General features: G+C 44.4%; 1 protein-coding gene across 8 annotated transcripts in view; it reads left to right on the top strand.

Annotated features, from left to right (window-relative positions):
- The window catches only part of Yap1 (Yes1 associated transcriptional regulator), a 90,095-nt gene extending 63,034 nt beyond the window's left edge, over positions 1-27,061 (top strand). For 2 of the 8 annotated variants that reach the window (XM_041657192.1, XM_041657191.1), the window contains exons 5-9: positions 8,659-8,840; positions 11,028-11,075; positions 19,837-19,964; positions 23,018-23,130; positions 24,383-27,061. In XM_041657192.1, coding sequence (XP_041513126.1) covers positions 8,659-8,840; positions 11,028-11,075; positions 19,837-19,964; positions 23,018-23,130; positions 24,383-24,621 — 710 coding nt within the window. In that variant the 3' untranslated portion in view covers positions 24,622-27,061. Of the gene's footprint in view, positions 1-8,658; positions 8,853-11,027; positions 11,076-19,836; positions 19,965-23,017; positions 23,131-24,382 lie in introns of all 8 variants that reach the window. The other 6 variants (XM_041657190.1, XM_041657189.1, XM_041657197.1 and 3 more) reach the window with 3 other exon arrangements.
- The last annotated feature ends 386 nt before the right edge of the window (positions 27,062-27,447 follow it).

The following is a 27,447-nucleotide window of genomic DNA, read 5'->3' as shown; positions in this document are numbered from 1 at the left end:
CCATGAGGTGCTGAGAAGAAGGTATATTCTTTTATGTTTGGATGAAATGTTCTATAGATGTCTGTTAAGTCCATTTGAGTCCTAACATCTATTAGTTCCCTTATTTCTCTGTTCATTTTCTGTCTGATTGACCTGTCCAGTGGTGAAAGTGGGGTATTGAAGTCTCCTACCATTAGTGTGTAGGGTTTAATGTGTGATTTTAGCTTTAGAAGTGCTTCTTTTACATATGAGGATGCCCTTGTATTTGGGGCATAGATGTTCATTCAGTATTGAGATTTTTTTTTCTGTGACCAATATAAAATGTCCTTCTTTGTCTCTTTTGATTGATTATAGTTTGAAGTCTATTTTGTTAGATATTAGGATAGCTACAGCAGCTTGTTTCTTAGGTCCACTTGATTGGAAAAATTTTTTCCCAACCTTTTACTCTGAGGCGCTGTCTGTCTTTGAAGTTGCGGTGTGTTTCTTTTTTTTTTTTTAAATATTTATTTATTTATTTATTATGTATACAGTATTTTATCTACATGTATTCCTGCAGGCCAGAAGAGGGCACCAGACCTTATTACAGATGGTTGTGAGCCACCATGTGGTTGCTGGGAATTGAACTCAGGACCTTTGGAAGAGCAGGCAATGCTCTTAACCACTGAGCCATCTCTCCAGCCCGTGGTGTGTTTCTTGTATGCTGCAGAAGGATGGATTCTGTTTTCATATCCAATCCATTAGACTATGTCTATTTATGTTAAGGGATAATAATTACCAGTGATTGCCAATTCCTGTTATTTTAGTTTTTATTGTTGGTGATGTTAGTGTGTGTGTGTGTGTGTGTGTGTGTGTGTGTGTGTGTGTGTTTTCCTCCTTTGGGATTTGCTGCTATGAGATCATTTATTGTCTGTGTTTTTGTGAATGTAGCTAACTTCCTTGGTTTGGAGTTTTCCTTCTAGTACTTTGTGTAGGCCTGCTTTTGTAGCTAGGTATTGGTTAAATCTGGTTCTATCATGGAATATCTTGTTTTGTCCTTCTATGGTGATTTAAAGTTTGTGGTCTGGGCTGGCATTCATAGTCTCTTAATGTCTGCATATGACTTGACCAGGACCTTCTCACTTTCGTTGTTTCCATTGAGAAGTCAGGTGTAATTCTGATAGATCCTTTATTTGTTCCCTGACCTTTTCCCTTTCCAGTTCTTAATATTCTTTCTTTAGTCTATATGTTTAGTGTTTTGATTATTATGTGGCGAAGGGTAGTCTTTTACTTTATTTATTTTTATGATCCAGTCTATTTGAAGTTCTGTAAGCTGCTTCTTGTATCTTTATGAAAACCTAAGATATGCATATCTTTCTTTAGGTTGAGGAAGTTTTCTTCTTTGATCTTGTTGAATATATTTTATGTGTCTTTGAGCTGGAGTTCTTCTATCCCTGTCATTCTTAGGTTTGGTCTTTTCATGGTGTCCCATATTTTCTGGATTTTGTGTGTTAAGGTTTTGTTAGATTCCTTTTTGTTTTGTTTTTTGTTTGTTTGGTTTTGGTTTTTCGAGACAGGGTTTCTCTGTGGTTTTGGAGCCTGTCCTGGAACTAGCTCTTGTAGACCAGGCTGGTCTCGAACTCACAGAGATCCGCCTGCCTCTGCCTCCCAGAGTGCTGGGATTAAAGGCATGCGCCACCACCGCCCGGCTCCTTTTTGTTTTTTTTTTTTTACCAATACGTTGATTTCCTCTATTGTATCTACAGCACTTGAGATTCTCTCTTCCATGTCTTGTATTCTCCTGTTTGTTTATGCTTGCATTTGTGGTTCCTGATCATTTTCTCATAATTTTTGTTTCTATAATTCTCTTGCTTTGATTTCTTTATTGTCTCTATTTTGGTTTTTAAGTCTTTAATCATTTAACCTTTCGCCTGTTTGATTGCTTTTTCTTGTTTTTCTTTAAGGAATTTGTTGATTTCTTCCAATTTTTTGTCTTTCCCTCCATTTCTTTGAGTGAAATTTTCATTTCCTCTTTAAGGGCCTCAAACATTCTCCTAAAGTTATTTTTTAGGTCATTTTCTTCTGCTTCATCTATATTTGGTTGTTCAAGTCTTGTGGCTATAGGGCTACTAGTTTTTATTGGTGTGGTGTTGCGTGTGTTCTTACATTGTCTATCTGTCTTTTCCTCTGATTGATACATTTTGGGCTCTCTGTGTTTCTAGTGATCAGTCTTCCAGGTACCAATGGATCCAAGGCTCAGATCATTACTTCTTGTGTACAGCCAGGGCCATGGTTCTAGTCACCCTGGAGGTCACTACGTATTCCTGGAGGTTGCTTAATGGTCCCTGTGGTCCCTCTGCAATACTGGAAATCATTAGGGCCTGCTCCTAGTGGGAGGTTGCTGGTTTAAGCGTGCTCCAGTGGAGGTTGCTGGCTCAGGCCTGCTCCCTCAGTGGTTGCTCCCTTGTACTTACTCACGTGGGGGTCACTGGTTCAAACTTGCTCTGGCAGAGGTCGTCGGCTCAAGCCTGCTCTATAATGGGCATATTTAAAAGCCAGAGATTCAGTTATTGTTTGTCTAGCTTCTGAATTTGGTATCATTCTCTTTACTGCAGATGCCAGTCTTTGTAAGGAATCTGTGAAGGTTTTCTCTTGGGCCCTGTATGACTTTAGTAAAGGACTCAATTTCTTTCCTATTTTTCCAATTTTGTCCCAAGCATTCCAAGCTCTTCTGTGGCACAAATCATCTAAGGCCTGTATCTTAGCATTCAAATTATCCAACTTTTTTAGCCATAAGACAAATGATAAAGCTGATAATGTGTACATTTGAGATTACATAAATCCCATCTAAATTAAATATCCTCATTTGTTCCATTTTTAAACTCTCTAGCATATTATCGTACAGAGACCCAAATCCCTCCATTGTAATGGTTTCTCCCATTTTTTAATGTGTGAAGAAAGTCTGTTTTAACTAATTCCTCCGTTTAAGAATCCCCAATTGTCTTCCCAAATCTACCGATGATGTTGATGAAGATGTGAGACTTATTGCTGCTGTGTAGAACCGTAAAAGCCTGAATGATTTCAAGGCAGCTCCCTGGTTTGGCAGCCGCCTGAGAATGGGGTTCAGGGAGAGCCCTCTACCTATGGTAGAGAAAGAGAGAGAGCCAGCTGCCTGAAAAAATGGGCAAAGGGGATTTTCGAGGGCCAGGGACTGCCTAAAGCAGAACCAGCCAGTGTAGGGCAGGTGAGTCCTGTGGTGTTTGGAGCCCAAGTGCTTCTGGAGTTTGGTTGGCAGTTGGAGACTGTTTCAGACAGGCTACAACAGGAAAATCCCGAACTCACTCAGAGGCTTTGGGGGAGAAAGAAAAGAAAGCCTAGCCAGGTGGGGCTGGAACCCCATATGCAGCTCCAGCCTGTCCTGGTGGCTAAAAAGCCACAGGCAAACAGTTTTATCGTGAATTCATACCCCATACGTTGAACGCCCATTGTAGCACGTTTATTAAATACCCAGAGGTAGGTTTTGGGGTTCAACCTGAAGACCAGAAAAGCAAAGTACTCACCTGTATGAATGTTCAGACCAAAAAAGAGGGTAACTTCCTGTATCATCCCACCTTATATTTCTCTTCAGTGCTGGGATGGGCGTGTATCACCATCGCCTGCCCTCTGACTAACTAATGCGGTACTGGGATTAAAGAGGTGTGCTACAGATTAATAGAAATTTAAGATACAAGAACTAGGTAGGAATATGCCTAAGCCATTGGCCAAGCAGCGTTATAACTAATATAGTTTCTGTGTGATTATTCAAGTATGGGTGGCCAGGAAACGAGGATACAGTCTCCAATTACATCCTATGTTTGTTTGACCCATTTTGTGGAATATTTATCTATGTAAAATTGTGTTACATTTGTTTATGCTACGGAATAATACTTTAACTGTGTAAAGGTGTGTTGTGTTTGTTTCTGCTGCCTTTGTTAATGATGTAGAGTTGTCTTACATTGGTTTATGCTGTGTTTGTTTAATTATATAATGATGGTCTTGCCTACCTAAGGCACCTGATTGGTCTAATAAAAAGCTGAAGATCCAATAGTGAAAGAAGGAAGGAAGGAAGGAAAGAAAGAAAAGAAGAGAAAGATATGTGCTACTGGCCTGTATGGCTGACTAGTGTGACTGTTTTTGCATTCTGGTCTTCAGACAAGCTTTATTTATTTATTAAAATATAGATGAATATCACTACGGTTAGATGACCTACCCAGGCTTGCCCTAATACAGACACTTAAGGATTAACTAACTGCAGGTTAGGTCTCCAGGATAGCACCAATGTTCTAGTGTAAGTAGCCTACCTTAGGGCTTGCAGAGGTGGCTCAAAGTTACTAGCACTTGTTCCTCTCGCAGAGATTCACAATCATCTGTAATTCCAGTTCCAGGGGAATCCAACAACCTCTGAGTGTACCAGGCACACTGTGGTGCACAGATATACATGCAAGCAAAACATACACAAAATAAAAATGAAGCTTTTAATAAACAGCTCACCCCATTCTTTTGCCAACAATACAATTAATTAAAACCCAGAAATTAGAGGCTTACTTTTTAAAAATACACCCTGCTTTATTAACTCTTTTAACATGAAGGGTGTTCTTATGTGTGGCTGTCTGTGCACTGTGTGGCAGCACCAGAGAGAAGGGCGGTGCTGTGATCTAATTAGATTGCACACCAGAGTAGGCTATTCAGAAATAGAAATAAGAAATAACCAGTATAGATGACAAAAAATTATTAAGTGGAAGCTATGAACCCATGGAGAATAAATAAGGGAAGTTTAGAAGATGTCTAAAAGCAAAAAGAACTCATGGCTTCCTTTTTATCACAAGCAAACAATTTCCTATCCCTACCACATACACTGTGAGGAAGCAAACGCAATGGCCCAGCCAGGCAAACCTGGAATCCCAGCACTTGGGACTCTGGGACAAAAGGGTTGGGAGTTTGAGGCCAGCCTGGGCTACATGGTAGATTATCGTGTAGAACACACGAGCATAGTTCATTTGCAGCAAAGGGACTGAACTGCAGTTCGTCCTGGGTGAGAGGGTACAGCATCCTTGAAGCCTTGGGATTGCTCTCCCCAGCAAGAGGGGTAAGGAACACTGGGAGTTTTTTAGACTTTAGAATAGGCCTAGCAAAAGTGAAGACACACTGGGGTGGGTATATTCTCTTTTTACCCTCAGATAAATGAAGTTGACTTTGTGGGAGAAGAGTCTCCTTGGCTGTTAGTACTGAGGGTGTGGCTGAAATCTGGTTTGGGGCACAGTGAGCATGGAACCTTTTCATGCCTGAAAGCCAGCAGAAAAAGCTGCTCAGGTCCTCTGTCATAGCACAAGGACACCAGCCAAAACATTATCATGAGCATTGTCGGGATGTCCTCAGACTCACTGCCTGAGTGAATAAGACGCTGTGGAGCCAGCTCATCCTAAACAGTCTTAAATCCTGCACAAACGAAATTTCAGGTGATCAAGATATATGGCAAAATTAGAACTTCAGATAAATACCTCTGAAGGATTGGTAAATTGCTGCCATGTGGAACTTCTAAGGAAAGAATGAATCATTAAAACACATTTAGGATTTGTTTCTGCTGCATCCTATGAACATTGTTTAGATTCGGTTTTAAACAAATTATTTTTAAAAAACCAGTTGACAGATACTATAAACACCATAAGGAACTGATGGATTTGAGCAGTGTAATCATGTTTTTGTTGTTATTTTAGTGTTTATGTGTTTCAGATATGTGTTTTGAAATGTTAGTGTGAGTTTCTCATATCTGAGGGCTGACGAAATGGATCAGTGGGTAAAAGCTGCCACGGAAGCCTGAAGAACCCGAGTTTACTCTCTGGAGCCCATGTGAAGGCTGGGGTGCCTTGCACTGCACCTGCAGTCTTGGTGCTCTGCTGTAAGATTGGGGGTGGAGACAGGAGAATCAGCTGATGCTTATGAGCCATCTGATGTTTGGAGTGCACAGTAAGAGACTGCTCCATGGTTGTCAGTGTGATACAAGCTAAAGTCATCTGCGAGGAGGGGACCTCAGTTGAGAAAACGCCTCCAGAAATAGGCCTGTAGAGCATTCTCTTTTTCAGCAATTGATGGGAAAGAGTCCAGCCTGCTGTGGCTGGTGTCATCCGTAGGCTGGTGGTTCTGGGGTCTGCCAGTAAGACTGAACAAGTCAGGAGGCACACCTCCCTGTGATCGCTAGCTCCTGCCTCCTGGTTCCTGTCCTGTTTGAGTTCCTGTCCTGACTTCCTTTGAAGATGAACTATGAGGTGTGAGGTGAAAGAGGAGTACCCTTGGCTAATACAGAGATCCTGCCTCAAAAATGAGGCAGAATGAGAGAACTGACTTGAGCTGTGCACACACAGGGTCGCGTTGTTTGTCTGAAAATAGGGAAGATAGAGGTGCAACAAGTTTAGCTGTCAGTTGATAACTTGGGGAGTGGTGAGGGACAGACACACGAGGCTCGCTGTATTATTTCTGTTTCTACATGCCTATGGAAATTCTTTTTAAAGATCCAAAGTATAATCTTAGATGCCTAGAAATATGCTTCTCAGTATGCGTCATGATTTGTGAAATCACAGTAGAAGGTGTCTGTGACAGTGGGGAATGATTCTCTGTTCCAAAATACACGTATGCGGCATGTGGCGTGGGAAGTAAGTTTACTAACTTGAGTCCTCTGCAGAAGTAAGTCTAAACTAAGTAAATGTAACTGAAAAAATTACGGGGGGGGGGGGGGGGATACAGAAAATCTGGGTTGGGGTGGAAGTATAGGAACAAGGGGAGGAATAAAAATAAAATTGATAAACCACTGTGTAGTGTAACAGCAGATGGCTCAGGTCTTGCTGAAATCTGGCTCACACAGAGAATGATCTTGATTTCCCCCTTCCAATGTTCTTGTTCCGTATCACCATACTGCTGACATCGTAGAGGACCTAGGTAGACGAAAGAGAAGGTAGGGCTCTTGTTTCGAGTTTTATACCAATAGCTAGAATGTCTCCCTTGGTGGATAAGTAATTCTTAACTGCTCTTCACATTTGTTTATTGGTCCTGTTCTGCTCCTGTGATGGTTTAGTACTCTTCTTGTGGCTTTGACCTGCGCATCCCTGTGGGGAATGGCTGGAGAGAATGACTGTGGTGGGAATGAGAGACTACATCTCTCCTGCAGGTCTTCTCCCTCCCCCTTTTATTCAGTCTGGCTACCCAGTTTGTGAGTTGATGCCACCCATGTTCATCTTGGTTCCTCCCTCATTAGCTGAGCCTATCTGGAAGCATCCTCACAGAGAATACTAGAGGCATGTCTTCCAGATTATTCTAGGACCTATCAACTTGACAGATGACTTAACTACCACAGGGATTGAACCCTGGGCCTTTCACAGACAGGCATGTATGTGTTAATGCCATTCAGCTAGATCCATAGCCCGTCAAGATTTATAACTGTACACTGGGAATGCCGGGTTTGCTCACAAAAGAGGGCAGGATGGATGTATAAGGACCTTACCCTGGAAGCTAGTAGCTAAAGAGTGATTTAATTCTGCTTTCTTTTTAATGTCCTTCTAAAGCATCAGGCATGCTGCCCCTGATGTTGGGAAGTGTTTCTTGTTATACTCTTAAGGGATGCTGTCAGGTTGATACAAGATGGCTAAGGCAAGAGGCTTGGGTGGTAAATGCACTGCCTCTGAACCTGGTAAGCTGAGTTTGATCCCTGGGACTCACATTGTGGAAGAGACAACAGCTTCCTGCAAGGTGTCTTCTGACCTTTACAGGCCCACAGTGGCACACCCAGAGATAAGTATGTGAATAAAACTGGTTCCTCTAGAAGACAAACCAGTCCAAATGGATTATATGGGTTCAGTGACAAAAGTTGACTTTCTGGGTGGTATGTCCAGGTTATGGTCATGTTAATGAAACCTTACTTGGAAGGGGTCACGCAGGGTCACTGAATTTATATCCTTTATAAAAAGTCTTCAACCTTGTTTTTAATGGTTGTGCATGCATGAACACATGCATGCACACAGATTGTGTGTGGACGTCAGAGGACAACTTTTTGGCATCAGTTCTCCTCCCATCTTACTTTTGAGACAGTCTTCTCCCTGCGTACTGTAGATTAGCCAACCCTCAAGGAGTTTCCTGGGGGTTCTCCTCCTCTGCCTCCTGTCTCAACTGCTGGGATTACAGATGTGTGCCATTACATTCTGTTTTTTGTTTTTGTTTGTTTGTTTGTTTTTTGTTTTTCGAGACAGGGTTTCTCTGTGGCTTTGGAGCCTGTCCTGGAACTAGCTCTGTAGACCAGGCTGGTCTCGAACTCTCAGAGATCCGCCTGCCTCTGCCTCCCGAGTGCTGGGATTAAAGGCGTGCGCCACCATCGCCCGGCTACATTCTGTTTTATATGTGGTAAATACCTTTATCTGCCAAGCACCTCAGTGTCCCCTCTTACTGTATTTGCGTAGCTTGCCACTTTGGTGGCATATGCTTTGATTCCTATTCTCTGATGCTATAGGAGTTCCATTTGCCTTAGGGCTTCTGTAACAGTTGTGACGGCAGCAATGAATCACAGCCGTCATTCTCGCGGTGGCTCTTAAGGGATGTCTGGCTGACCATCTGTGTTCTTGCTTGCATACCTAAGTTGTTCTTTGCTAGTTTTTTTCAGGACATGTCTCTGTTTCATTTCAGCCATGAACCAGAGAATCACTCAGAGCGCTCCAGTGAAACAGCCGCCACCCTTGGCTCCCCAGAGCCCGCAGGGAAGCGTCCTGGGTGGGGGCAACTCCAACCAGCAGCAGCAGATGCAACTGCAGCAGCTGCAGATGGAGAAGGAGAGACTGCGCTTGAAGCAGCAAGAATTACTGCGGCAGGTGAGGCCACAGGTTAGAGTCCAGCCTTTCTCTTTCACTCTGCATTCTCACACAAGAGTCTCTGCTTTTATCTTAGTTTTTGTTAAGGGAATGTTGGCTTTATAAAAGTAGGGTCTGTCTGGCCTGTCCTTGTCCTCTTCCTTGACTGACCTCAGGCTACATACCCTGTAATTCATGGTCATGCAACATGAACACCTGTGTTAGCCAGAGTGGTGGCTCATGCCTCTTACCCCGCACTTGGAAAGCCAGTACAGAAAGATCAGGAGTTCAAGACCAGCCTGAGCTTCATGAGACCCTATGTCAAAGCAAACAAAAAATAAAAGAACACATGAAAATTATCTATTTGGGCCATAGTCATTGCAGTTTGAACAGAAATCAAAGGAAGCCGAGATGCTTGTCGCAAGGGCACATGCTGCAGACGCCGTGTTTCCCAGAGCTTCGTAGGTGGAGGTGCTCGGGGCTGTCCCCCAGAGAAAGACAATTTGTACCTTAAACGAATTCTTGGTAGAGAGTATACCAGTGTGACATTTTCTTTAATGACATGTTTCAGCATTGCTAAAGCAAAGAATTTCCTTTAAGACAGATTACAGCGATCCCTGAGTTTAGACTCCGCGTGTCTTTTGGTATGTTGTTTTCATGTGGAGGGGCTGGAGGACCTGACGGCGAGGAACTTGAGACCCTTCCCTTCAGTACACACTGTTGGTGTTCAGGCTGAGTAAGAAATTTCTGAAAACAAGTTTGGGGCCGAGGTGTAGTCCAGAAGGAGCATTTGCCTAGCATGTGTGAGTTCCTGGGCTCACAGAATCCCCAGCCCCACCCAACCATTTTTGTTTGTTGTGTTTCTTACTTCAAGTATTTAAGATATTGTTGATAGTGGGAATTGGTCTTTGACTAAGCAATAGATCTTTTCCAATTTGTATATCAACTCTTTGAATAGATGGTAACGTAGTACAGTAGCCAAGAGTGTACAAAAGGAGAATCTTCTTTACTTGGATTCTCTAGTTTTGGTTGTAAAATAACCAACTATCTTGTTTACACCCCGCCCCCAAGATGTTGCAAACACAAAACTGTTTCTGCTCTTCCCAAGCTGCCTTTTCCAAATCAGAGGCACTGTGCACATTTAAAATCAGTTTTACATTATATACAGTAAGCTGAATCATGGAATCTCAGACAGACTCATCCTTAATGCTGGTCCTCCTTTATAAGGTGTCCCTGTGATCCAGATGTGACTGGCAAAGTTTATGCCAATGGATGGTGGGAGAATGGTCTTGTAAAACCATTTGTGACAGATGCACAGGGGAAGCATCCTAATGCAGGGGGCGCCCTGTTCACTCCCTCATGGGAGAAAGGAAGGGTACAATTGTACAAAAGACCAAGAACAAAGTAGCATAGCAAGGATTTCAGTGTGTGGATGTTAGAAGAAATAAAAAATAAAGCCTGGTGTGTTTTCTGTTGTGACCAAGTACTAACTGGGCAAAGTAAATGCAAGTTTCAATTTTACATGCATGTGGGCTACCAAAAATTAAGAAACTTTCATAATAAGAAGCTTACTTAATTTATAATGTCAATGTTTTCTCATTTTTACATTCATTTTTAAAGTAAAAAATGTTCTGTTGTCGCTCTGCTGTGTTACATCAGTTAGCCTGGTTTTCTTGGTGGGCCAGTTCTGCTGCTTCTAAAGAATTTTTCTAACTGTTCTTGGGTGGTGGGTCCTGAACAGAATGGCCCCCTTCTTTGGGTGACCTCTGCTACTTTTCTCTGCTACCTACTACTGCCTCGTGTTGAAGGGACAGATCTCTGTTCTGATGCTAATGGACTATTTTGTTTAGCAGCCTATAAATTGTGGACATCCTAAGGCCTCTGTGAACTTGTGTCTTATCACTGAAACATTGAAAGTTATCTCTTCCCGCTTCCTCTAACACAGAAGCAAAGAGCCTACCTGACTGTTACTAAATTTTGCCTTTGTCTTGGTGCCAAGTCTTGCTGTCTGTCTTCAGTGCTGCGACTGTGAGGGCCAGTCTGTTCCGTGGTGACTTCATTGGCTCCTGTCCTCCTTAGCCTGCTGTTCTTGGGTAGCTTGGGAATTCTGTGCTATCGTGAGATGTCTGGATACAGTTTATAATCAGCCTACACAGCCAAACCATGTGGCTTACAGTAATTTTTATCCGTCTTATTTTTTACTCTTAGGCAATACGGAATATCAATCCCAGCACAGCAAATGCTCCAAAATGTCAGGTAGGCTCTTATATGATGTTCTAGCATTGGGGGAAAAGATAACTAAATTAGGAAAGAGAGACACTGTTCCTGGCCCTGTCCTCTCTAGAGATGAGCCAGAGTGAATATGTTTGAATCATCTTTCTCCCAGGAGACTTAGCATTGCTTTTCCAAGAGACTGAGGACTGTCTGCCCGCGCCAATCCTCCCAGGGTGTGTGTGTGTGGCTTTGGAGACTCTCAGGACTTCCTAGTTAGTGCGCACACAGTATGTGTCAGTAGTCATTCTGCCAGCCTCCAAATGTGTATGATTTTTGTTTGAGCGGCTTAAAATAAATTTTTGTTTATCTCTTTTTCCTAACGTTTTAAAAGAATCATAATTGAGCTAGCAAAGAAAGTTGTTAGTTTATATACTTGCAGGCTGTTCTTGGAAATCACAGTGAATGAAAGTTTTTCTCAGTGGCCCTTCTGAAGGAAGGCATTGTAAATGCCGAAGCTCTCAGAGGAAATTGAGCTCTGCCCAGTTGGTGTTTCAGGTCTCTTTCTCCACGGGGAGCCCCAGGGCACAGTCACAGAAGAACCGGGTATTGACATGGCTGCTCTTCTGCCTGGCGGACTCCTATGTCGGCCATGGGAATAGTTGTGTTCTAGAAACCGAAGTGGATCATGCATATTTATGCTTTATAATACTCAAGTTAATTAGTACCTAGAGGGTCCATGTACCTCTCTTAGGTGAGCAGAAGCAGCCATGAAAAATGCTCCCTAACTTTCTTCCTTTGCTCCACCCTTACCTAGCTTTGCTTTGAGGAGTGAGTCACTGTATTATATAACTCAGACTGGCTTCGGCTTTTTCGATGGCTCCCCTGCCTCAGCCTCCCGAGTGCTAGGATTGCTGCCACACTGCAGCCAAGCATCTCAGGATCTTTGGAGCGGCTCTGGCTAATAAACAAAGGGTAGTGTTTGGGTTGGCTGTAGAGGCAGGGGCTACCAGAACGATACTCTGCCAGGGAATTCCTCGGCGATGACATCAGATATCATCCTCAGAGACCAGTTAACTTTGTAAGAAAATAAACTCTAACTTTTCTTTCTTTCTTTCTTTCTTTCTTCCAATTTTTGAGTCAGGCTGGCCTTGCTTCCAAATGCTAGGATTAAAGGTGTACACCACCACACTTGGTCTGAACTCTGTTCTCTATCTCATAAATGCCTTCATTAAAAAAAAAAAAACCCAAGTAAGAGAGTGAAAAATATTTAAGAGATAATTTTTGGAAATGCCACTACACATATTAAAGATTTAAAATACAGGTTTTGTGGGCATGGTTGTACAGACCTCCTGTACTTGGGAGGTGAAGACAGGAGGATCAGACGTTAGGGCCTACCTTGGCTACATAGCAAGTTGGAGACCGGCTTATACTTATATGAGACCCTTCCTGAAAACAAAATGATTGGCTGCGTATGTTTTAGTTGTCAAAATACTATTGATTGTGAAATTGTCAATCAGTATATTTGATTGAGGTGGTGTGGTCTGTGGGATTGAAACAATCATGTGTTTCTCTCTTGTCCTACACATTTTTTCCAGACTTTAAGATATCATGTAGGGAAGAGAATATTGACTTTTCTCAATTAGCACAAGGGGTTTGGTTATTACTTGTCTAACAAAAGCCAGAACAGTGAAGGAAAGCGCAGTCTGTTTATTTAATCAGTGTTTTTCATGACCCAGCAGTCTTCAGAAATAGCAGCCCAAAGACCCAGGGAAAACAGTTTTATACTGCAGTTCAGTGAGCACTAGGAGGAGGATAAAACGCTGTGCTGATAAATCAGCAGTTCTGGTACAGCCCCCTCAGATCAGGACGACTCCTGGGGTGAGGTCTCAGGCCTTCTCTGGGGCTTAGAGACCACTTTCCTTGAAGAATTGGGGCGGGGGGGAATGCTTCTGGACTTCATGGTTTGTGTTGCGGAGAAAGTTCTGTTTGCCTTGACCATGGGCAGGAGAGAGTCAGAAAGGGACATGGCCTCCGAGGCCCTTCTTCTGACCCTTTGTTTCAGAGCACTCAGCTTGCCAAAGCATCCTACTACAGTGTCAGGGAAGGCTTGGTTTTGAGGGTTGTTTGTGTGTTTTTCACGGTTTCTCTGTGTTGGCCTGGCTGCCCTAGAACTCTGTAGATGGGGCCTCCAGAGATCTACTTGCCTTTGCCTCCCAAGTGCTGGGGTTAAAGGTGTGTGTTGCCATACCTGGCAGGAAAGATCTTAAATGAAGGTGACTTCCCAGGAGGTATAGGAGAGGATCGAACCAGCCGTGTCAGCCAAACGGTGCTCACTAGTCTACGAGGGTGTGGGAAAGGAAGGTGCCAGACTTGCAAACTTCACAGCTGTTGATTGGTTTGCCCTTCCTCACCATGTGAATGGAGAAGTAGCTGTGGCTCCTTCACAGTTGATAGCACCTTGTGTCCCAGAGTGTCAGCAGGCCCCAGACTCTAGAATGTGTATTGGTGGCTTCTGTTTTGTTTTGAAACAGGCTTTTAACTATGTAGGTCTCCCTGTCTTGGAACTGCCTGCTCTGACCAGGTTGGCCTCGAACTAGCGTTCTGTCTTCTGAGTTGTGGCATTGCAAGTATGTACGTACCTATCAGCACTGTCAGCATTTTTAAGTTGCTAAAGTCAAAAACTTTTTGCAGTACTTTTGATGAGGTTAACAAATCATTTCTGTATTTAGGGTTCTGTGGCATCTGTTCTGTGGCATCCCTGTGGGTTAATGAAAACCCTCAAGGCATGTGGTGTGAATCATACTGAAAGAAAGATTTTTAAGGCATTTTTAGATCTTCGTAATTAAATATGGAACTCGTCACATAATTTATTACAGTGTATTTACAGGATTCAGGGAAATTGTCCTTACATAGAGCTTAAGTTTTCATTTCCACAACCCAGAAGAAGCTGTAGCTCTGTCAACATCTCTGTTCTGAGTATGTGCATGCACTGTGCAGGTCTTAGCCGGGCCTCGCAGCAGTGTGCCGCTTCTCAGCTGCAGAGGCCTGTGAGCGCAGTCTAGCTTGTGCCGCCAGGCCCTTCAGTGATGCAAAAACATCATCTTCTGGGAGGACTTTGCCCTCCCTCTCTGCTGAAAGTAGGGTTCTGTGCATCTGGAGTTCTCCCTCATGGCTCGTGGTGTGGTCAGTGGCCTCTGCATTTGGTGAGCTGTTCTTCATCAGTTCTTCATCCTTGCTCCTTTCCTTTCTCTCCTATCAGTTAAAGCTCTGTTTCTGAAGCCAAGTCTCACCCAGTTGCCAAAGACACTTCTCTGTGAATTTAGTAATAGCAAGGAGTTTGTCTTTCCCCCAGCCCCAAACTGTCAAGTTAGCAGACAAATTGTTTTAACACTTTTCCCAACACTAACTCTTTTCTCTGGAAAGTCCTACTTTTTCATAAATCCTAGATTTATTTAACTGGTTTCTCCAAGTTTTATTCTTTTGTGGGCATGTTAAAACATAAAAATGGAAGGGGAAAGGAGAGCGTGGATGGAGGTGCACTCGAGACAGGCAAGAAACAGGCAGTTGCGGCAAGTTCAAGGCCAGCCTGTTCTATGTTGTCAGTTCCTAGCATTCCAGGGCTGTAGTGAGATAGAGGGTTGGAGAGGAGCCACAGTCACACACTGCCAATAGTTCACTCTGTTCTTTTTACTAACTGAAGTCTCTCCAAAGGTGCTTTCTGTTTGTTTGTTTGTTTGTTTTTGTCGTTGTTTTTTTTTCTTTTTTGCTTTGAGCCCCACGTTATAAAAGACCAATCTCTAGAAATCTGTGAGAAACCACTGTGAGATCTCAGTGTGGTCCTAAGAACACTCACTGTAGGTGTTTGTGGTGTCGCTTGCCAGAGCTGAGAAGTGTTTAGTCCTCATGGTCCCAAGTATACAGCATATTCTGTCAGTCAGAAGAGTTATCGTGGATTTGGAGGTCATCTGGTAGATGACACAGACATTAAGAAACTAGGAAGGAAGGTCAGTGGGTGGTAGAGCGCCTGCCTAAGCTATCACATCCTAAACGCAATCCCTAACACCAAAAAGTGAGCCCATAGGACTGCCCAGGAGGTAGGAAGTTCAAGACAAGGCCCTATCAGAATAAAGGGGGTGAGGACACATAATTCACTGATAGAGTGTGCTTGCCTCCCGTGCATGACTTCAGGGTTCAGTCTAACTAGTAGGAAGTAAAGTCCCCCTTCCCTTGTGGGTCTGGGAATTGAACCCAAGACCTTGTGTATGATAGCCAAGAGTTCTACCACTAAGCTGCAATCCCCAACCCAACTTAATAGGTTTAGTTTAGAAATAATAACCATATGACTTAAAAGTGAGTTGGAAAATGAGGCTGAGAAGACCCCTGTCTGTTTTGATCTTTGAGACGGGCTGGCCTTGAACTTGGGTCACAAACAAGTACCAACACAACTGGCTTAGAGTTGAACAATGAAAATAAATGATTGGTTCTTGCCATTTTAGATTGTTGGTCCAGACCACTGTCTCCAAGGCAAACTATTTATGTGAATGTGTAATTTAGAGTTGTTCTTTATTTTCTGCATTTAGACTTCCAGTTCACAAACTTGTCCCGCCTTAAGCATCTGATTGTTAACCTTGCCCACACGTGAATGCCATGTAGTATCTGTCTAAAAGATGTTTTACCAAAGCAAAACCAAAGACAACTGTTCTAAGAAAATGTAGGCTGACTTGGCCGCCCTTCTGCAGATCGCTGATCTTCATATTTTCATATGCAGCAATATGATTCATTGCGTTCAGTAAACTTAAAGCTGCTGTTGGCCTCAGGAAATTGTCAAAAACATAAGAAGTGATCAGTGTGAATATTTTTCAGAGATGTAAATATTTCCCACATAAATGATGGTGGGAGGGTCATTTTGCCCATGTTCTGTCGTCTTTTCTTCTATTTTGTTTTCTGTGACCCGGCCTGGCCTTGAACTAGAAACAATCCTCCTGCCTCAGCCACTCTACTACTGATTCCAGACTGGAGCATACCTTGCTTCTCCCCACCTTTCTTTTTGAATCACGTACCTTGAGAGTCCATTGAGTCTAACAACAGCAACTTGTCTTCCTGTAGAGGCCCACCTGTACACAGCCACGCACACCTGCTACCGCTCTGTCTGAGATGCTGCAGTTTTCCTAACTGCTCCTTAATCTGTGTGTGGCCGATTTTTGCTAACCTTGAAAGTACCAAGATACATGGCAAAACAAATACATGTTGTCCGAGCACTTTGGAGAAGATGTAAGGTAGCCCTCGGAGCAGGAGTGGAAGTTTGGGAGTGGATCCTACTCCTTGCTTTAACCTAGTGTTGAAGGGGAGTGACCGTGAAATTGAGCTAATTTTTCCAAAGATCCCCTGTAAGCTGTCCTATCAACAACACATGTTGGCTGGGGATATGGCTTTAATGGTGGAGTGTTTGTCTCTCATCAGTTCAGTCCTCAGCACAGAAACAAACACTCATTTCGGAAAACACATCCACTATTCTTTAACTGGGTCAGTGTAGTGGAACTGTTATAACTTCAGCCTGGGACATAATTGGATAGTCTACAAGAGTGATTTCACCAAAGCGTTTGATGTTGCAAGTTGCTTCTATCTCTGAGGAGCTTGAGGATTAGTTCATCTTGAACACAATGCCTAAAATTAGACTGCTAAGCTAAAAATATGAGTTTGTTCAACTTCTCTTTTCCCAAAAGTAGTTGGAAAAGTTTGTGAAAGTCTTTCAGAAATGGAGAAGTGAGCAAGTTAGAGAAGTTTGGCCAGAGCTTAGTCAGGCTTTCTCTGTGTCAAAGATCAAATAGTTCTCCTAGAGTATTTGACTTTTTCTAAGTCAAGTAAGTATTTTTAGTGCATTTTCTTCGGTAATAATTCAAACATGCAGTAGCTTTCCCCAGTGAGCCTGTAAATCTCAGCTAATCTGGGACATGTTTGGAGTGGTCCCAGCCTGGTTTGAGGGTGCTTTCCATGGTTGTTCACAGGGAAGCGTTTGTCGCTGTCCAAGATGGACATGAGTTTTTTCACCCTGGTTTCAGGAGCCGTATCATCTCCCACAGTACTTGCCCAGCAAGTTTGGGGTGCTGGGTTTGATCCCCGGTACTACCCAGAAAAAAAGGAAGGCAGTTAATATGTGACTCTGTGTTAAATAACGATGTCATCTTTTAAAAATTAAAGATAAATACAGTCGTAAGAGTCAGAAATCAGGGTGGGTACTTAGACTAGTTCTAGGGTTTGTTGTTTGAGACAGGGTTCTTGTAGCCCAGAATGGCTTTAGAACTTGAAGTCCTGCCTCCGCCTTCCAGGTGCTGAAGTTCTGATGTGCCAACAGCTTGCCTGGCTTAGTCGAAGTTGGTGTGTGTGCGTGTGCGTGCGTGCGTGTGTGCACTGCAGAAAACAGCGCCTACCATGTGAATTGAACACACGGGAATGACAGGACGTGCAGGCCCTGTTTTGTGAGGACTGATCCTGGTGTGTGGAGCATTCCCACAACTGTGTGCACAGTCACAAGGTGAGGATCCGCCCTGCATGGATCAATGTCAGAACTACTTAGGGCACCTGGTTATTCTGTTCTAGGAGTTCTGGAATTCAGCCAAATAAATATTCTTGCTTTGAGTATAATGTCTGATCTGTGCATGTGCTACCGGTGTCTCCGGTTCTGGTTTCCTGTCAAACCGCTGCCAACGCCATCGCCCTCAGTACCGCCAGCCGCCTGCTCTCATCCATCCTCTTCGTGGTCAGTGTAGCTGAGTTTTCCGTTATGGCTCAGGTACCCTTCCGGAGGTTGCCTTCCTTGGGTGACTAGGAATGAATGGCTGCCTTCACATCCCTAAGTCCGTCCGTCCGTCCCCCCCCCCCCCCCCCCCCACACACACACACACTCCTTCTCTTTCTCTGTGTGACAGTCCTAGGGCGAGGCTGCTCTTGAACTCGCTGAGATCCTCCTGCTTCTGCCTCCCACTAAGTTACCTTTTTCGGTGAATATAGGCAGCTGGGTCTGCAGCGTTTGCTGTTTGGGAGAAACTGAGTTGTTCAATGACTTTGAGCAGAATAGGAAGAGACGGCACGATCCAAGACTGGGCCTGGTGGGCTCGTTCTTATTGTTGAAACGGGAAAAGAGTGGACATGTACTTGACCCGCTGTGTCAGCATAAGGAACACACACACACACACACACACACACCACCTAGATAGGTACAGGGCCCAGACAAAGCGGAGGAAGACCTTTCACTTGCAATGATCCGTTATGGATAGCTGTGATCCCCTCCACTTTCAGCAGTCTCGGCTTATTTGAGCTCCAGGCACCCAGCTCCAAATTGAGTCACTGGATGGAAAGAAAACTGTGTTAAAAGCTGAAAGGTCCGTGTGTGTATCTCATCAATTGTCAAGACGTGTGGAGAGGTCAAAAGAAGCCAGGAAAGCCTCGAAGGAAGAGGCTGCAGTGTGACGGGCTGAACGGGAGAAGAGGTCATCCAGGGGGGGCTCACCTAGAGCCTCACGGGAGAAGAGATCATGGGGGGGGGCTCACCTAGAGTGATTATTAATAGTGCTTATCAAAATGATAATTGAGAATCTATTACACAGCTTTTGCAATATATAAAAAATCTAGAACTCTGTAATAATGAGTATAAATGGCACTTAAGATTTGAAGCAATAATGTGTTATGGAAAAATATCTAAGTTATGGAAATACTGGTGAAAATCAGAACTACAGTGAACACTGCTATTGTCTGTTCATAATTGAAGAAGATGTAAAATTTGCGTTAAAACTTAACAAAATTTAAGGTGGTCTTTCCCTCCCCCCAACCCCATGCAAGTTCAAACACCTGAGTAGTCTAGTAAGGAGCTCAAAGAATGAGATGACAGAGGGTGTAGATAAGCCTGGATAAAACGTGGGGTTTACAGGGAGGAAAAGCCGTGGAAGTGGCTATGGAGTAGAGGTTTCTCCTGCCCTGGCCCTGCTGTGGTGATGTAGGGGTGGGGAAGGGCTGTGCCTTAAAGGCAGCCTTGCTCTTGGACACTGCAGAGAGGCCCGGCAGTGTGACTTACAGAAAAGGGCATATTGCAAATCAGCTGGCAAGTGGGCAGAGAGGAGCCTGTGCTCAAGCAGGCTGGTGCCTGCACAGGAGACACGGCCATGATTCATAGGACAGAGTAGTGGAGGCATTGGTGAGAGACCCTGGCTCGAAGCTGCTGAAGCCTCTCCAGAGCCCACTGCCTGTGCCCGATTTCCAGGTAGGATTCCAGTGAGTACTGTTGGAGCCCTGAAGAATTGTCTCTCAAGAGAGGGACGTCCCTGAGGTGTGAGGCTTGAGGGCATGGTGTGAACAGGGACGGAGGGAGGGGTTGGCGTCTGGCAACACATCATCAAATGTTCTTTCTGTTCTGTTTTTATTGCTGGCCCCAAACCATTGAGATCTGGTAAGTAATCATAAAGATCTAAGAATTGTTTAAAGTCAGGACTTGCCATTCTGTTCCAAGGGAGGATTTGGGGGTCTTCATGAATAAAGAAGAGAAACATGAAGTGGAGTAGTTAATTATATGTGGGGGTTTGTATAACTAGGCAAACCGACATGTTTGCAGCTCAGTTTCTTCCTAGTCATTTGAAATGTGTAGGAGAATTTGCTTATTCTAATTAGGAAATATGTTAGCTTTAAGAAAAATGTTAATATTTTGCCCCCTTTTGTTTGTATCTACCCCTTTTATGTGGCACTTGATCTCTCTTAAATCTAACAGTGCACTGGTCAGTCACAGACTGAGTCTCTCTCCATTTGTTTGTTTAAGGAACTAGCTCTTCGAAGCCAGTTGCCCACACTGGAGCAGGATGGAGGAACTCAGAATGCCGTGTCATCTGGGATGTCTCAGGAATTGAGAACAATGACAACCAATAGTTCAGATCCCTTTCTTAACAGGTTAGTGAGTGCTGGCCAATACCTGAAAAGGATCCTTGCTTCATTGTTCCGCTCTGTGCCTTGTCCTGGCTGTTTTGAACATCCATGTGGGCCAAACCCCGGAACTGTCCGCCACCTCTCCACAGTGCCAAGCGCAGTCACATCCTGCACAGGAGGGCGAGCTGTTTAGGCTTGTGGAAAGGATCTGGGTTAAAGCCCCAGCGTGCTTGCTTCTGCCTATACTCCATGCTGACATACTTGTGACGGCAGTCTTGAGGGGTGTGTGGGTGCCTCCGTGGAAGCGAGCAAGCAGCATCTTAGCCCTGAGCATGTTAGTGGAGGATTGGAGGCTGTAGCTTTCCTTCTGTAGAGCTAGCTGCTCAGGTAAGGCCTCGTATTCTTTAAGGCTCTCATCTAAGGAGATAAAATATAAAGTTGTGCCCCACCCAGAACTGTAAACTTGGTGGCATTATTTTAAACAGTACAATGTGCAGGTGCCTTCTTGATGAGTTTCCAGTCTCTGGGTCTGGGCTTCACGTGGACGAGGTTCACACTGCTGCGTTGAAAGCTACCACCCATGGGTCATGTATTTTTTATGCTTTGAAACCGTTTATAATTAATATTTAACTGAAACCTCTCCTGCTGTGTTGATTTTGCTTTTTAAAAAGGTTAGAATACTCGGGGGTAGACTCCCTCCTCCCCCAAATGCTTTTAAGCAACATATCCCCTCCCTCCTCTCTTTTTCCTCTTTCATTTTGAGTCAAGATCTCTCTTTTAGCCCACACTGGCCTCAGGTGGTCAGTGATCCTCCGACCTCAGCCTCTAAGGTGCTGGGACAACCTGCTTGAGCCACATGGAGCACATTTGTAAAACTGGCTTAGGGAACGTGGCGGATCTCTGAGTTCAGGAGAGCCGGGGCTATGCAGAGAAACGCTGTCTTGAAGACCACCCCCCCCCCCCAAAAAAAAAAGTTTATTAACTATTTTTAATTTTCAAAAATTAATTTGAACAGAAAGTAAAATTGAATTTCCTGTCGTCCTTGCTGCTTCTTGGAGTAAATTAGTGCCAGGCACACCTTCACTTCAGCACTCGAGGCAGAAGCAGGGGTGAGGTCTGTGAGTAGTGAGAGCTTGTCAAAAGAAAGGAAAGACTGGAGTTGGCCTGGCAGGCAGGTGTGTTTTCAAAGGCTGTGAGAAGTCAGGCCTGGGGTGTTTTACTCATCGTGACCCCGTCACTTGGGAGGCTGACATAGGAGTTCAGTTCAGCTGCTGTGTAGCACGTTCCGGGACAACCTGTAAGACCCTGTCCGCAAACAAAGTGAAGGTATTGTTTTTTAAGTCTCATTTACTACACGCACACAGAGAGATGCAGAATTTAAAGTTTCTATCTAAAGTCCCATACATTTATACAAGTATGTGCTTCTGAACTGGAGATGGTGAGAAAAGGCACTACCACAGAATCTTCCAGGAGAAAGGTTTCAGAGCTGTTCAAGTACCTGTTTTGTTGAAGGCTTATCTGAGGATTAAAATCCAACTGGCAGGGACTGACTCTTCAGACCTGAAACCTAGGCATGCCTGTGAGATCAGTGCAGTTCTTCCCATTACAGAATCTTCTGTTTACTTGTGCTGTTCTTTCCTGTTTCAAGCAAAGCCTTGCTCTGCAGCCCAGACTATCCTCAGACTTAGACACCCGATGTCTTTTCTGTTGCTTGCTAGTGAACCAGATCTGCACCTTGAAGCTCAGCACCACCCTGTGCTGCACGTCCGCCTGTGACTCACAGCTGCTGTTGCCGCACAGCAAGAATGTGCTTCATAGGATGTGTGTTCTTTTCCACACCATCTTAACCCCTGTCCATCGAGCTGCTCTGATGCCCGTCAGGTTGTTGTAGACACTCAGCAGTAACTAGGGTTTGATAGAGAGCAATTGTAGCCAAGAAAACAGTATGCGCTCTCCCCAGATCACAGTGGGCTTCCCCTGTGCCTTCTGAGAGTCCATAAAGTGTTAGTGTCTTCCTTAACACACTGAGTTGTCTGTTGTGTGTCCCATGTGAGGACAGCAACCCAACATTCAAAGCTAACAGGCATCCTGAATGCTAACAGTCTCAGAGGCAAGTTTGTGTTTCTTAGATTTTTGTGAGGCTTCTGAATTTTGCCAAAATCTGACAGAAGCGTTGGCATACAGCAGTGTTTGTCATCCACAAGGTGATGAGGTAGAGGATGGGACATTGAACAGTTAGGGAAGAAGGGTGGAGTAAAGCTTTTCCCAGTGCTGAGGTGGGGTCTGGTGGGTGGTTTTGTTTTAAACACTTTAAATGTCCACCGTGTAAGGAGAGTCAGTCTACATTTGTGGCCAGAAACCAGGAGGAACAACAGCTGCCCTTGGGGCTTGGGTTTTGTTTTAGTTTAGTAGAATGCAGGTTTTCAGTTAATACCAGCCACACTTCTCTGCCTTCCCATAGGAAAGTGTTCATTTGGGAATTTTCAAGGCTGTCTTCTGTTGATCCTGAGTGCAGTCTTGAGACTTTCCATTCAGCCTTAAGTACAATGCTTGCTGGTGCCCGTTTCTTCCGAAGGCCCTTTGCTCTGGAGCTGGGGCCTCTTATCTGGTGCTGGAGTGTTTGGGTGCTCCCCTCCCCCAACAGAAGCAAGAAGATCTAGCTGTGGGAATTCTTATCTGCAATGACTCATCTGTTTTGGCAAAAAGATTCTGGTTCTTTATTTGGGCTTGGCTTTTTGTTGGCCTAAGTTTTCTGCCTCAGGAGCTGGGAGTTCAACATGAGCCTAATGTGGACTTGCCCACCTGGAGTGTATGTTTTGACCTCTCTGCCTGGGTCTGTATGAAGCCTCTAAGCTTCAAGGTAGTTAATGGAACTTGACACTTTCTTTCTCAATTGCCACCAAGCTCAGAACCCTAGAATTAAGATTCTGGCCCACTAACGGTTGTCCCTTTTAGATAGGACAGGCTGTCTGGCTCTGAAGAGGCATCGCAGGGCAAGGATTACTTGTTGATCCTCTAATGCATGCTTACTGTTTGCTCTGAATTGATTAAAACCTTTTCTGTCTAATTTTTCCTAGTGGCACCTATCACTCTAGAGATGAGAGCACGGACAGTGGCCTCAGCATGAGCAGCTACAGTGTCCCTCGGACCCCGGATGACTTCCTGAACAGTGTTGATGAAATGGATACAGGCAAGTATTTATTTATTCACTCTGAGTAACAGGTGGTCATTGGTTCTGATCAACTACTTTGAGCAAAGATAAGAACTTTAAGTCAGATTCAGCCCATTTTGTTTCTCCTTCCTTCTTTCCTTCCGTCTTTCCTTCCTTCGATAGGGTTACCCTGTATGACCTGGGACTCAAAGAGGCCCTGCCTGGAGTGCTGAGATTAAGGCACGAACCTCAAAAAACACTGGTTTTTCTTTTCTTTTAGAGATAAGGTCTTGCTGTATAACCTATGCTGACCTTCTGACCCTCCTGCTCTGCCTCCAGAATGCCGAGATTTCAGACACATACCATCTTTTGATGCCTAATGTTAATGTGGGGGGGGGGGGGCTATTAGAAGTCTCTCATTTTAGGCTTGTGTTCTTAATTTTGAATAATTTTTATATGATTCATTGTCTATCTCTTTTCTCTGAATACTTTTGGTTCAGCTGAAGTGTTTAAGGTTTTTCAGGGCTAGGAAGCCAGATGTGGGGGAGTTTAGGGTAAAACGCACCAATTTTTATCACTGAACTAGAGAAAGGGGGCACTCTCGGGGAACTAGCTGGGAGCGACACACTCTTTCCTAATGTCAGTCTTTCATGCCTGCTTTTATCTGATGCACATCCCCTGCTTCCTCTGGGTTCACCTGCATCTGAAACCCCCATTAGCAGCCGCTCAAGCCCACCTCATGTCTAGCCCCATCCTGGCTCCTCTCCCACTCCCTGCAGCACTGACAAATAGTGCTTGTTGTTCTGAAAGTCAGTTCTGATGAAGTTCCCAGAAGGAACGAGGGCTGATGTCATAGATAAGTAAAATAAGTTTTGTGGGCAGGTAAGTTTGAGAAATTTAGAGCAGAGGTCATATGTCTGCAAGGACCTGTGCTGTTGTGAGTGTGGCCTCATGTCTGCGTTCTGTTAGTGTCCCAGAGCGCATCTGAGAGAAAAGACCCTCCATCTTCATCTTAGGAACGGTGGCTCCTTTCTGGGAGAGAGAGAGGAGGCATGAGTGTCATTTCCTTCTGCTGCATACGGCTTTCCAGAGGAGTTTCAGCTCCTGACAGCCCCCATCGGTGGTTATTAGACTTTGTAATGAGCAGCCAGGCTGTGCATCGCATGTCTGAAATGGTGAGGCACGTGTAAGCCTGTGTGTGCTTTTCTGAGGTGGACTCTGGTGAGTCTCTGCTCATATAGCGCATCGATGGTACTCACAAAATACTCTGTTTATCCCTCCCCAAATCTAGGTGATACTATCAACCAAAGCACCCTGCCCTCACAGCAGAGTCGTTTCCCAGACTACCTTGAAGCCATCCCTGGGACAAATGTGGACCTTGGAACACTGGAAGGAGATGCGATGAACATAGAAGGGGAGGAGCTGATGCCCAGCCTTCAGGAAGCACTGAGTTCTGACATCCTCAATGACATGGAGTCTGTGTTGGCTGCCACCAAGCTAGATAAAGAAAGCTTTCTCACATGGCTATAGATGGCCGGGAGGCCACCCTCCGAGCCTGTGAAGGTGTGCATCCCTCAAGTTCAGATGAACCAGTGGCCGAGCTTCTGGCTAACCCGGGAAACATGAACAGATGTCCAGCAGGGAGCCTCCATCACTGTCCGCTCTCCGCCCGTCGCTGCTGTTACTGTTGCTGACCTTCACAGCCAGCCCTGAAGAATCAGAACCACAAAACGACAAAGGCCCTTTGGTTTCTTTTGCTCTGATAGCTACTGTTCTTTTGGGTTGCTGGGGAATACCCTGTCGGATGATGATGGATGTCCTTCCGTTTGCCCAGTGGTGTCTGCACCCATCATTTGAACTGAACACTCAGACTGGGAACTGAAATGCTTCACGGCAGCGCATTTGTTCAAGAGGTGGCTCCTTCAGCTGCCTTTGACCCTCTGGTCCAACAAGCCAAAAAAAACATGGCGTCTGACCTTAGCTGTACTCAGTGCTGTTCGGGAGATCACGGAGACTGACTTTTTATCTCTTCTTCTAGTGATGCCATTAGTCACATGGTGACCTGGATTTTATTTAGAAACTTATATGGCGTGAGACAGTTTCCATAGAAATATATTAATTATTGCCACATACTCTAGGCTAGGATTGAGTGGGTATTTTTGTGGGTGCTGGTCTGTCTTTCTTCCTTTTAAGGTGATTGATTTTCTTGGCATGTAGGCAAATAAAGTAGCTTGGGGTGGGTGGTGCTGTTCTTTTGTGGGGGGCATCTATTTCCTGGCTCTTTACCGTCCTATTTAAATCTTGGTTATCTCCTGTCTACATACGTACACACACTTATAATGTCAACGGTAGTGTGGTAGCAGAGTGTCTCCTTTCAAACGTTTCCCTTCTTGCAAGTTGATTTTTTTTAAATGGTAGCCTTGAACATGCATTTAGAATACATGGCTAGTAGTTTATGTTTCACAGATAGAGCGACCTGCAGGTGTTTGAGGTCGGGCAGTGTTCTAGAAAGGGCTCTTGTGGTAAGGCCTAGGGGAGCTCTTGCCCTCCGTACAATTTGGTGACTGGGACAGAAGCAAATGGCTTCACTCCCCCTTGAGCGGATTCATGTTGAGCAGGAGCGAGCTTTGGAGGCGGGACTTCCCTTTGCCTTCACGTCAGTTTTGGGTGTAAGCTCAAGTACTTGATGAGTTCTCACTTGTAGTGAACACAGTGAAGACCACATTGAGTGTTATCTACAAGGTCATTTTTACAAAACCTGCTCACATTTTCCTGCTGAATGGACCCTGGGGAGTGTGTAGAACGCTGTGAGGTCATGGGAAGGCTGGTGAAGTGATCAGACAGTAATGTGGGGGGTAGTTGAAATTAGCAGAGAACTAGAGATAGGTGTGATTATGCCTTTATTTTTGCAAGAAGAGAGATTGCTAGAGTATGTGTCTCTGGGAGTAATGATGGTTTCCAAAGAGTATTTTTTAAAGGAACAAAATAAGCATGAATTAGCTCTTCAATATAAGCTATAAAGTAATAGTTGGTTATGAACTGTAGTGGTACCAGCTAGCACTTCTGTCTCTTAAGGGTCTTTGCTTCTAGAAGAAGCCCTTATTTTCAAGGGTTTTTAATGAACAAACAAAACATTCTTTCCCTGGCTACAGCTGCTGTAAAAAGCCTCAGCTTTGGAAGATAGAACCTGTTGGCCCTTTGATTTAGTTTGTGCAAGGATGGGAGTAGGAAAGTTTTATTCAGTACTCTGAGTGCTCAAAAATGCAATCAGTGTATTATTTTATGTGATGATTCATAGTCAGAACCAGTGTATTATACGTATTCATAGTCATTTCTAGCCACCGACTCTAAGGCTTCTACTAAGAAAATAGCTGAAGATCCACCCTTGAATTAGGTCTGGGGAAACGGCCACCAGGAGGATGCGTTGACTTTAGTGTAGAAATTAAATTTTACTCGCAATTCAAAATCAAGCAGCTGGAAGACAGCAGTGTGGCGAGTGCCTGCGATTTGCATCCTCTGTATGGGCAGACTAGCTTTAGTGTAGGGAGGGTGGGGAGGCGGGAGTGGGCTGGTGAAGTTAGTGGGGCCGTGATAGAAGCGCTTTTATAGACTTGTTTCTCATCAGTAAAGACTGAACTCTTAAAGTTGTTCCTAAACTCTGAATTGCTTAAGCTCACCACAGAGTGAGATGTGCCATCCTCCTCCTCCCTCGGGATCGTTTGCCTGGTGATACCTCAGTGTCCAGCAGCCTTGGTGCCTGACAGCTCTCTGACCTTCTCAACCCTTTGTGCTGACTGCGGGGACCTGCGCCCCTTTGCTGAATCGCGGCTTCCATGTAGTCTTCTTGATGTGTCCTTCCCGTTGTAGACGTGTGTAATGCTTCCTGACTGTAGTGGGTAGCATGCGGATAAGAATTTAACTGGTTATTCTTGAATTTCTTTTACAATAAACCAATTTTTATAATCTTAAAGTGTATCAGCTTTTTACATTTGCGTTCTTTTTAGTTAGCACTTCTTTTGAGTTCCCTGGGATCAAGAGAGAAGGCCATTGACTGGGGTTTCAGAGCAATCGATGCTCTGTGCATTGTATTGTTTCCTAAACACAGGCCACAAGGAAGCAGCTGTGGGATGTCAGATGAGCATGTGCACTAGAGAAGACGCTGAAGACTGAAAGGACTGAATGACGTAATTTACACTCCATAGCGGTGGGGTTGGAGCGCAAAGGTGGAGGCAGGATCTCTGATCGCTTCAGAGTGCTAGTGCTTCTGGGGGCAGAGATGGATTTCATGTTGGCAAGCATGTTTTTAGAAGGACTCTGGATGTCCTTTCTCCATTGTTGTCTGTACTTTGATAAAAT

Source organism: Microtus oregoni, unplaced genomic scaffold (genome assembly GCF_018167655.1).
Source record: "Microtus oregoni isolate MIOR12 unplaced genomic scaffold, Mior012 000008F_ref0000371, whole genome shotgun sequence".
In the NCBI taxonomy this organism is placed as follows: domain Eukaryota; kingdom Metazoa; phylum Chordata; class Mammalia; order Rodentia; family Cricetidae; genus Microtus; species Microtus oregoni.
Note: the sequence above shows the minus strand (reverse complement) of the source record. Positions and strands in the feature narration are given on the sequence as shown.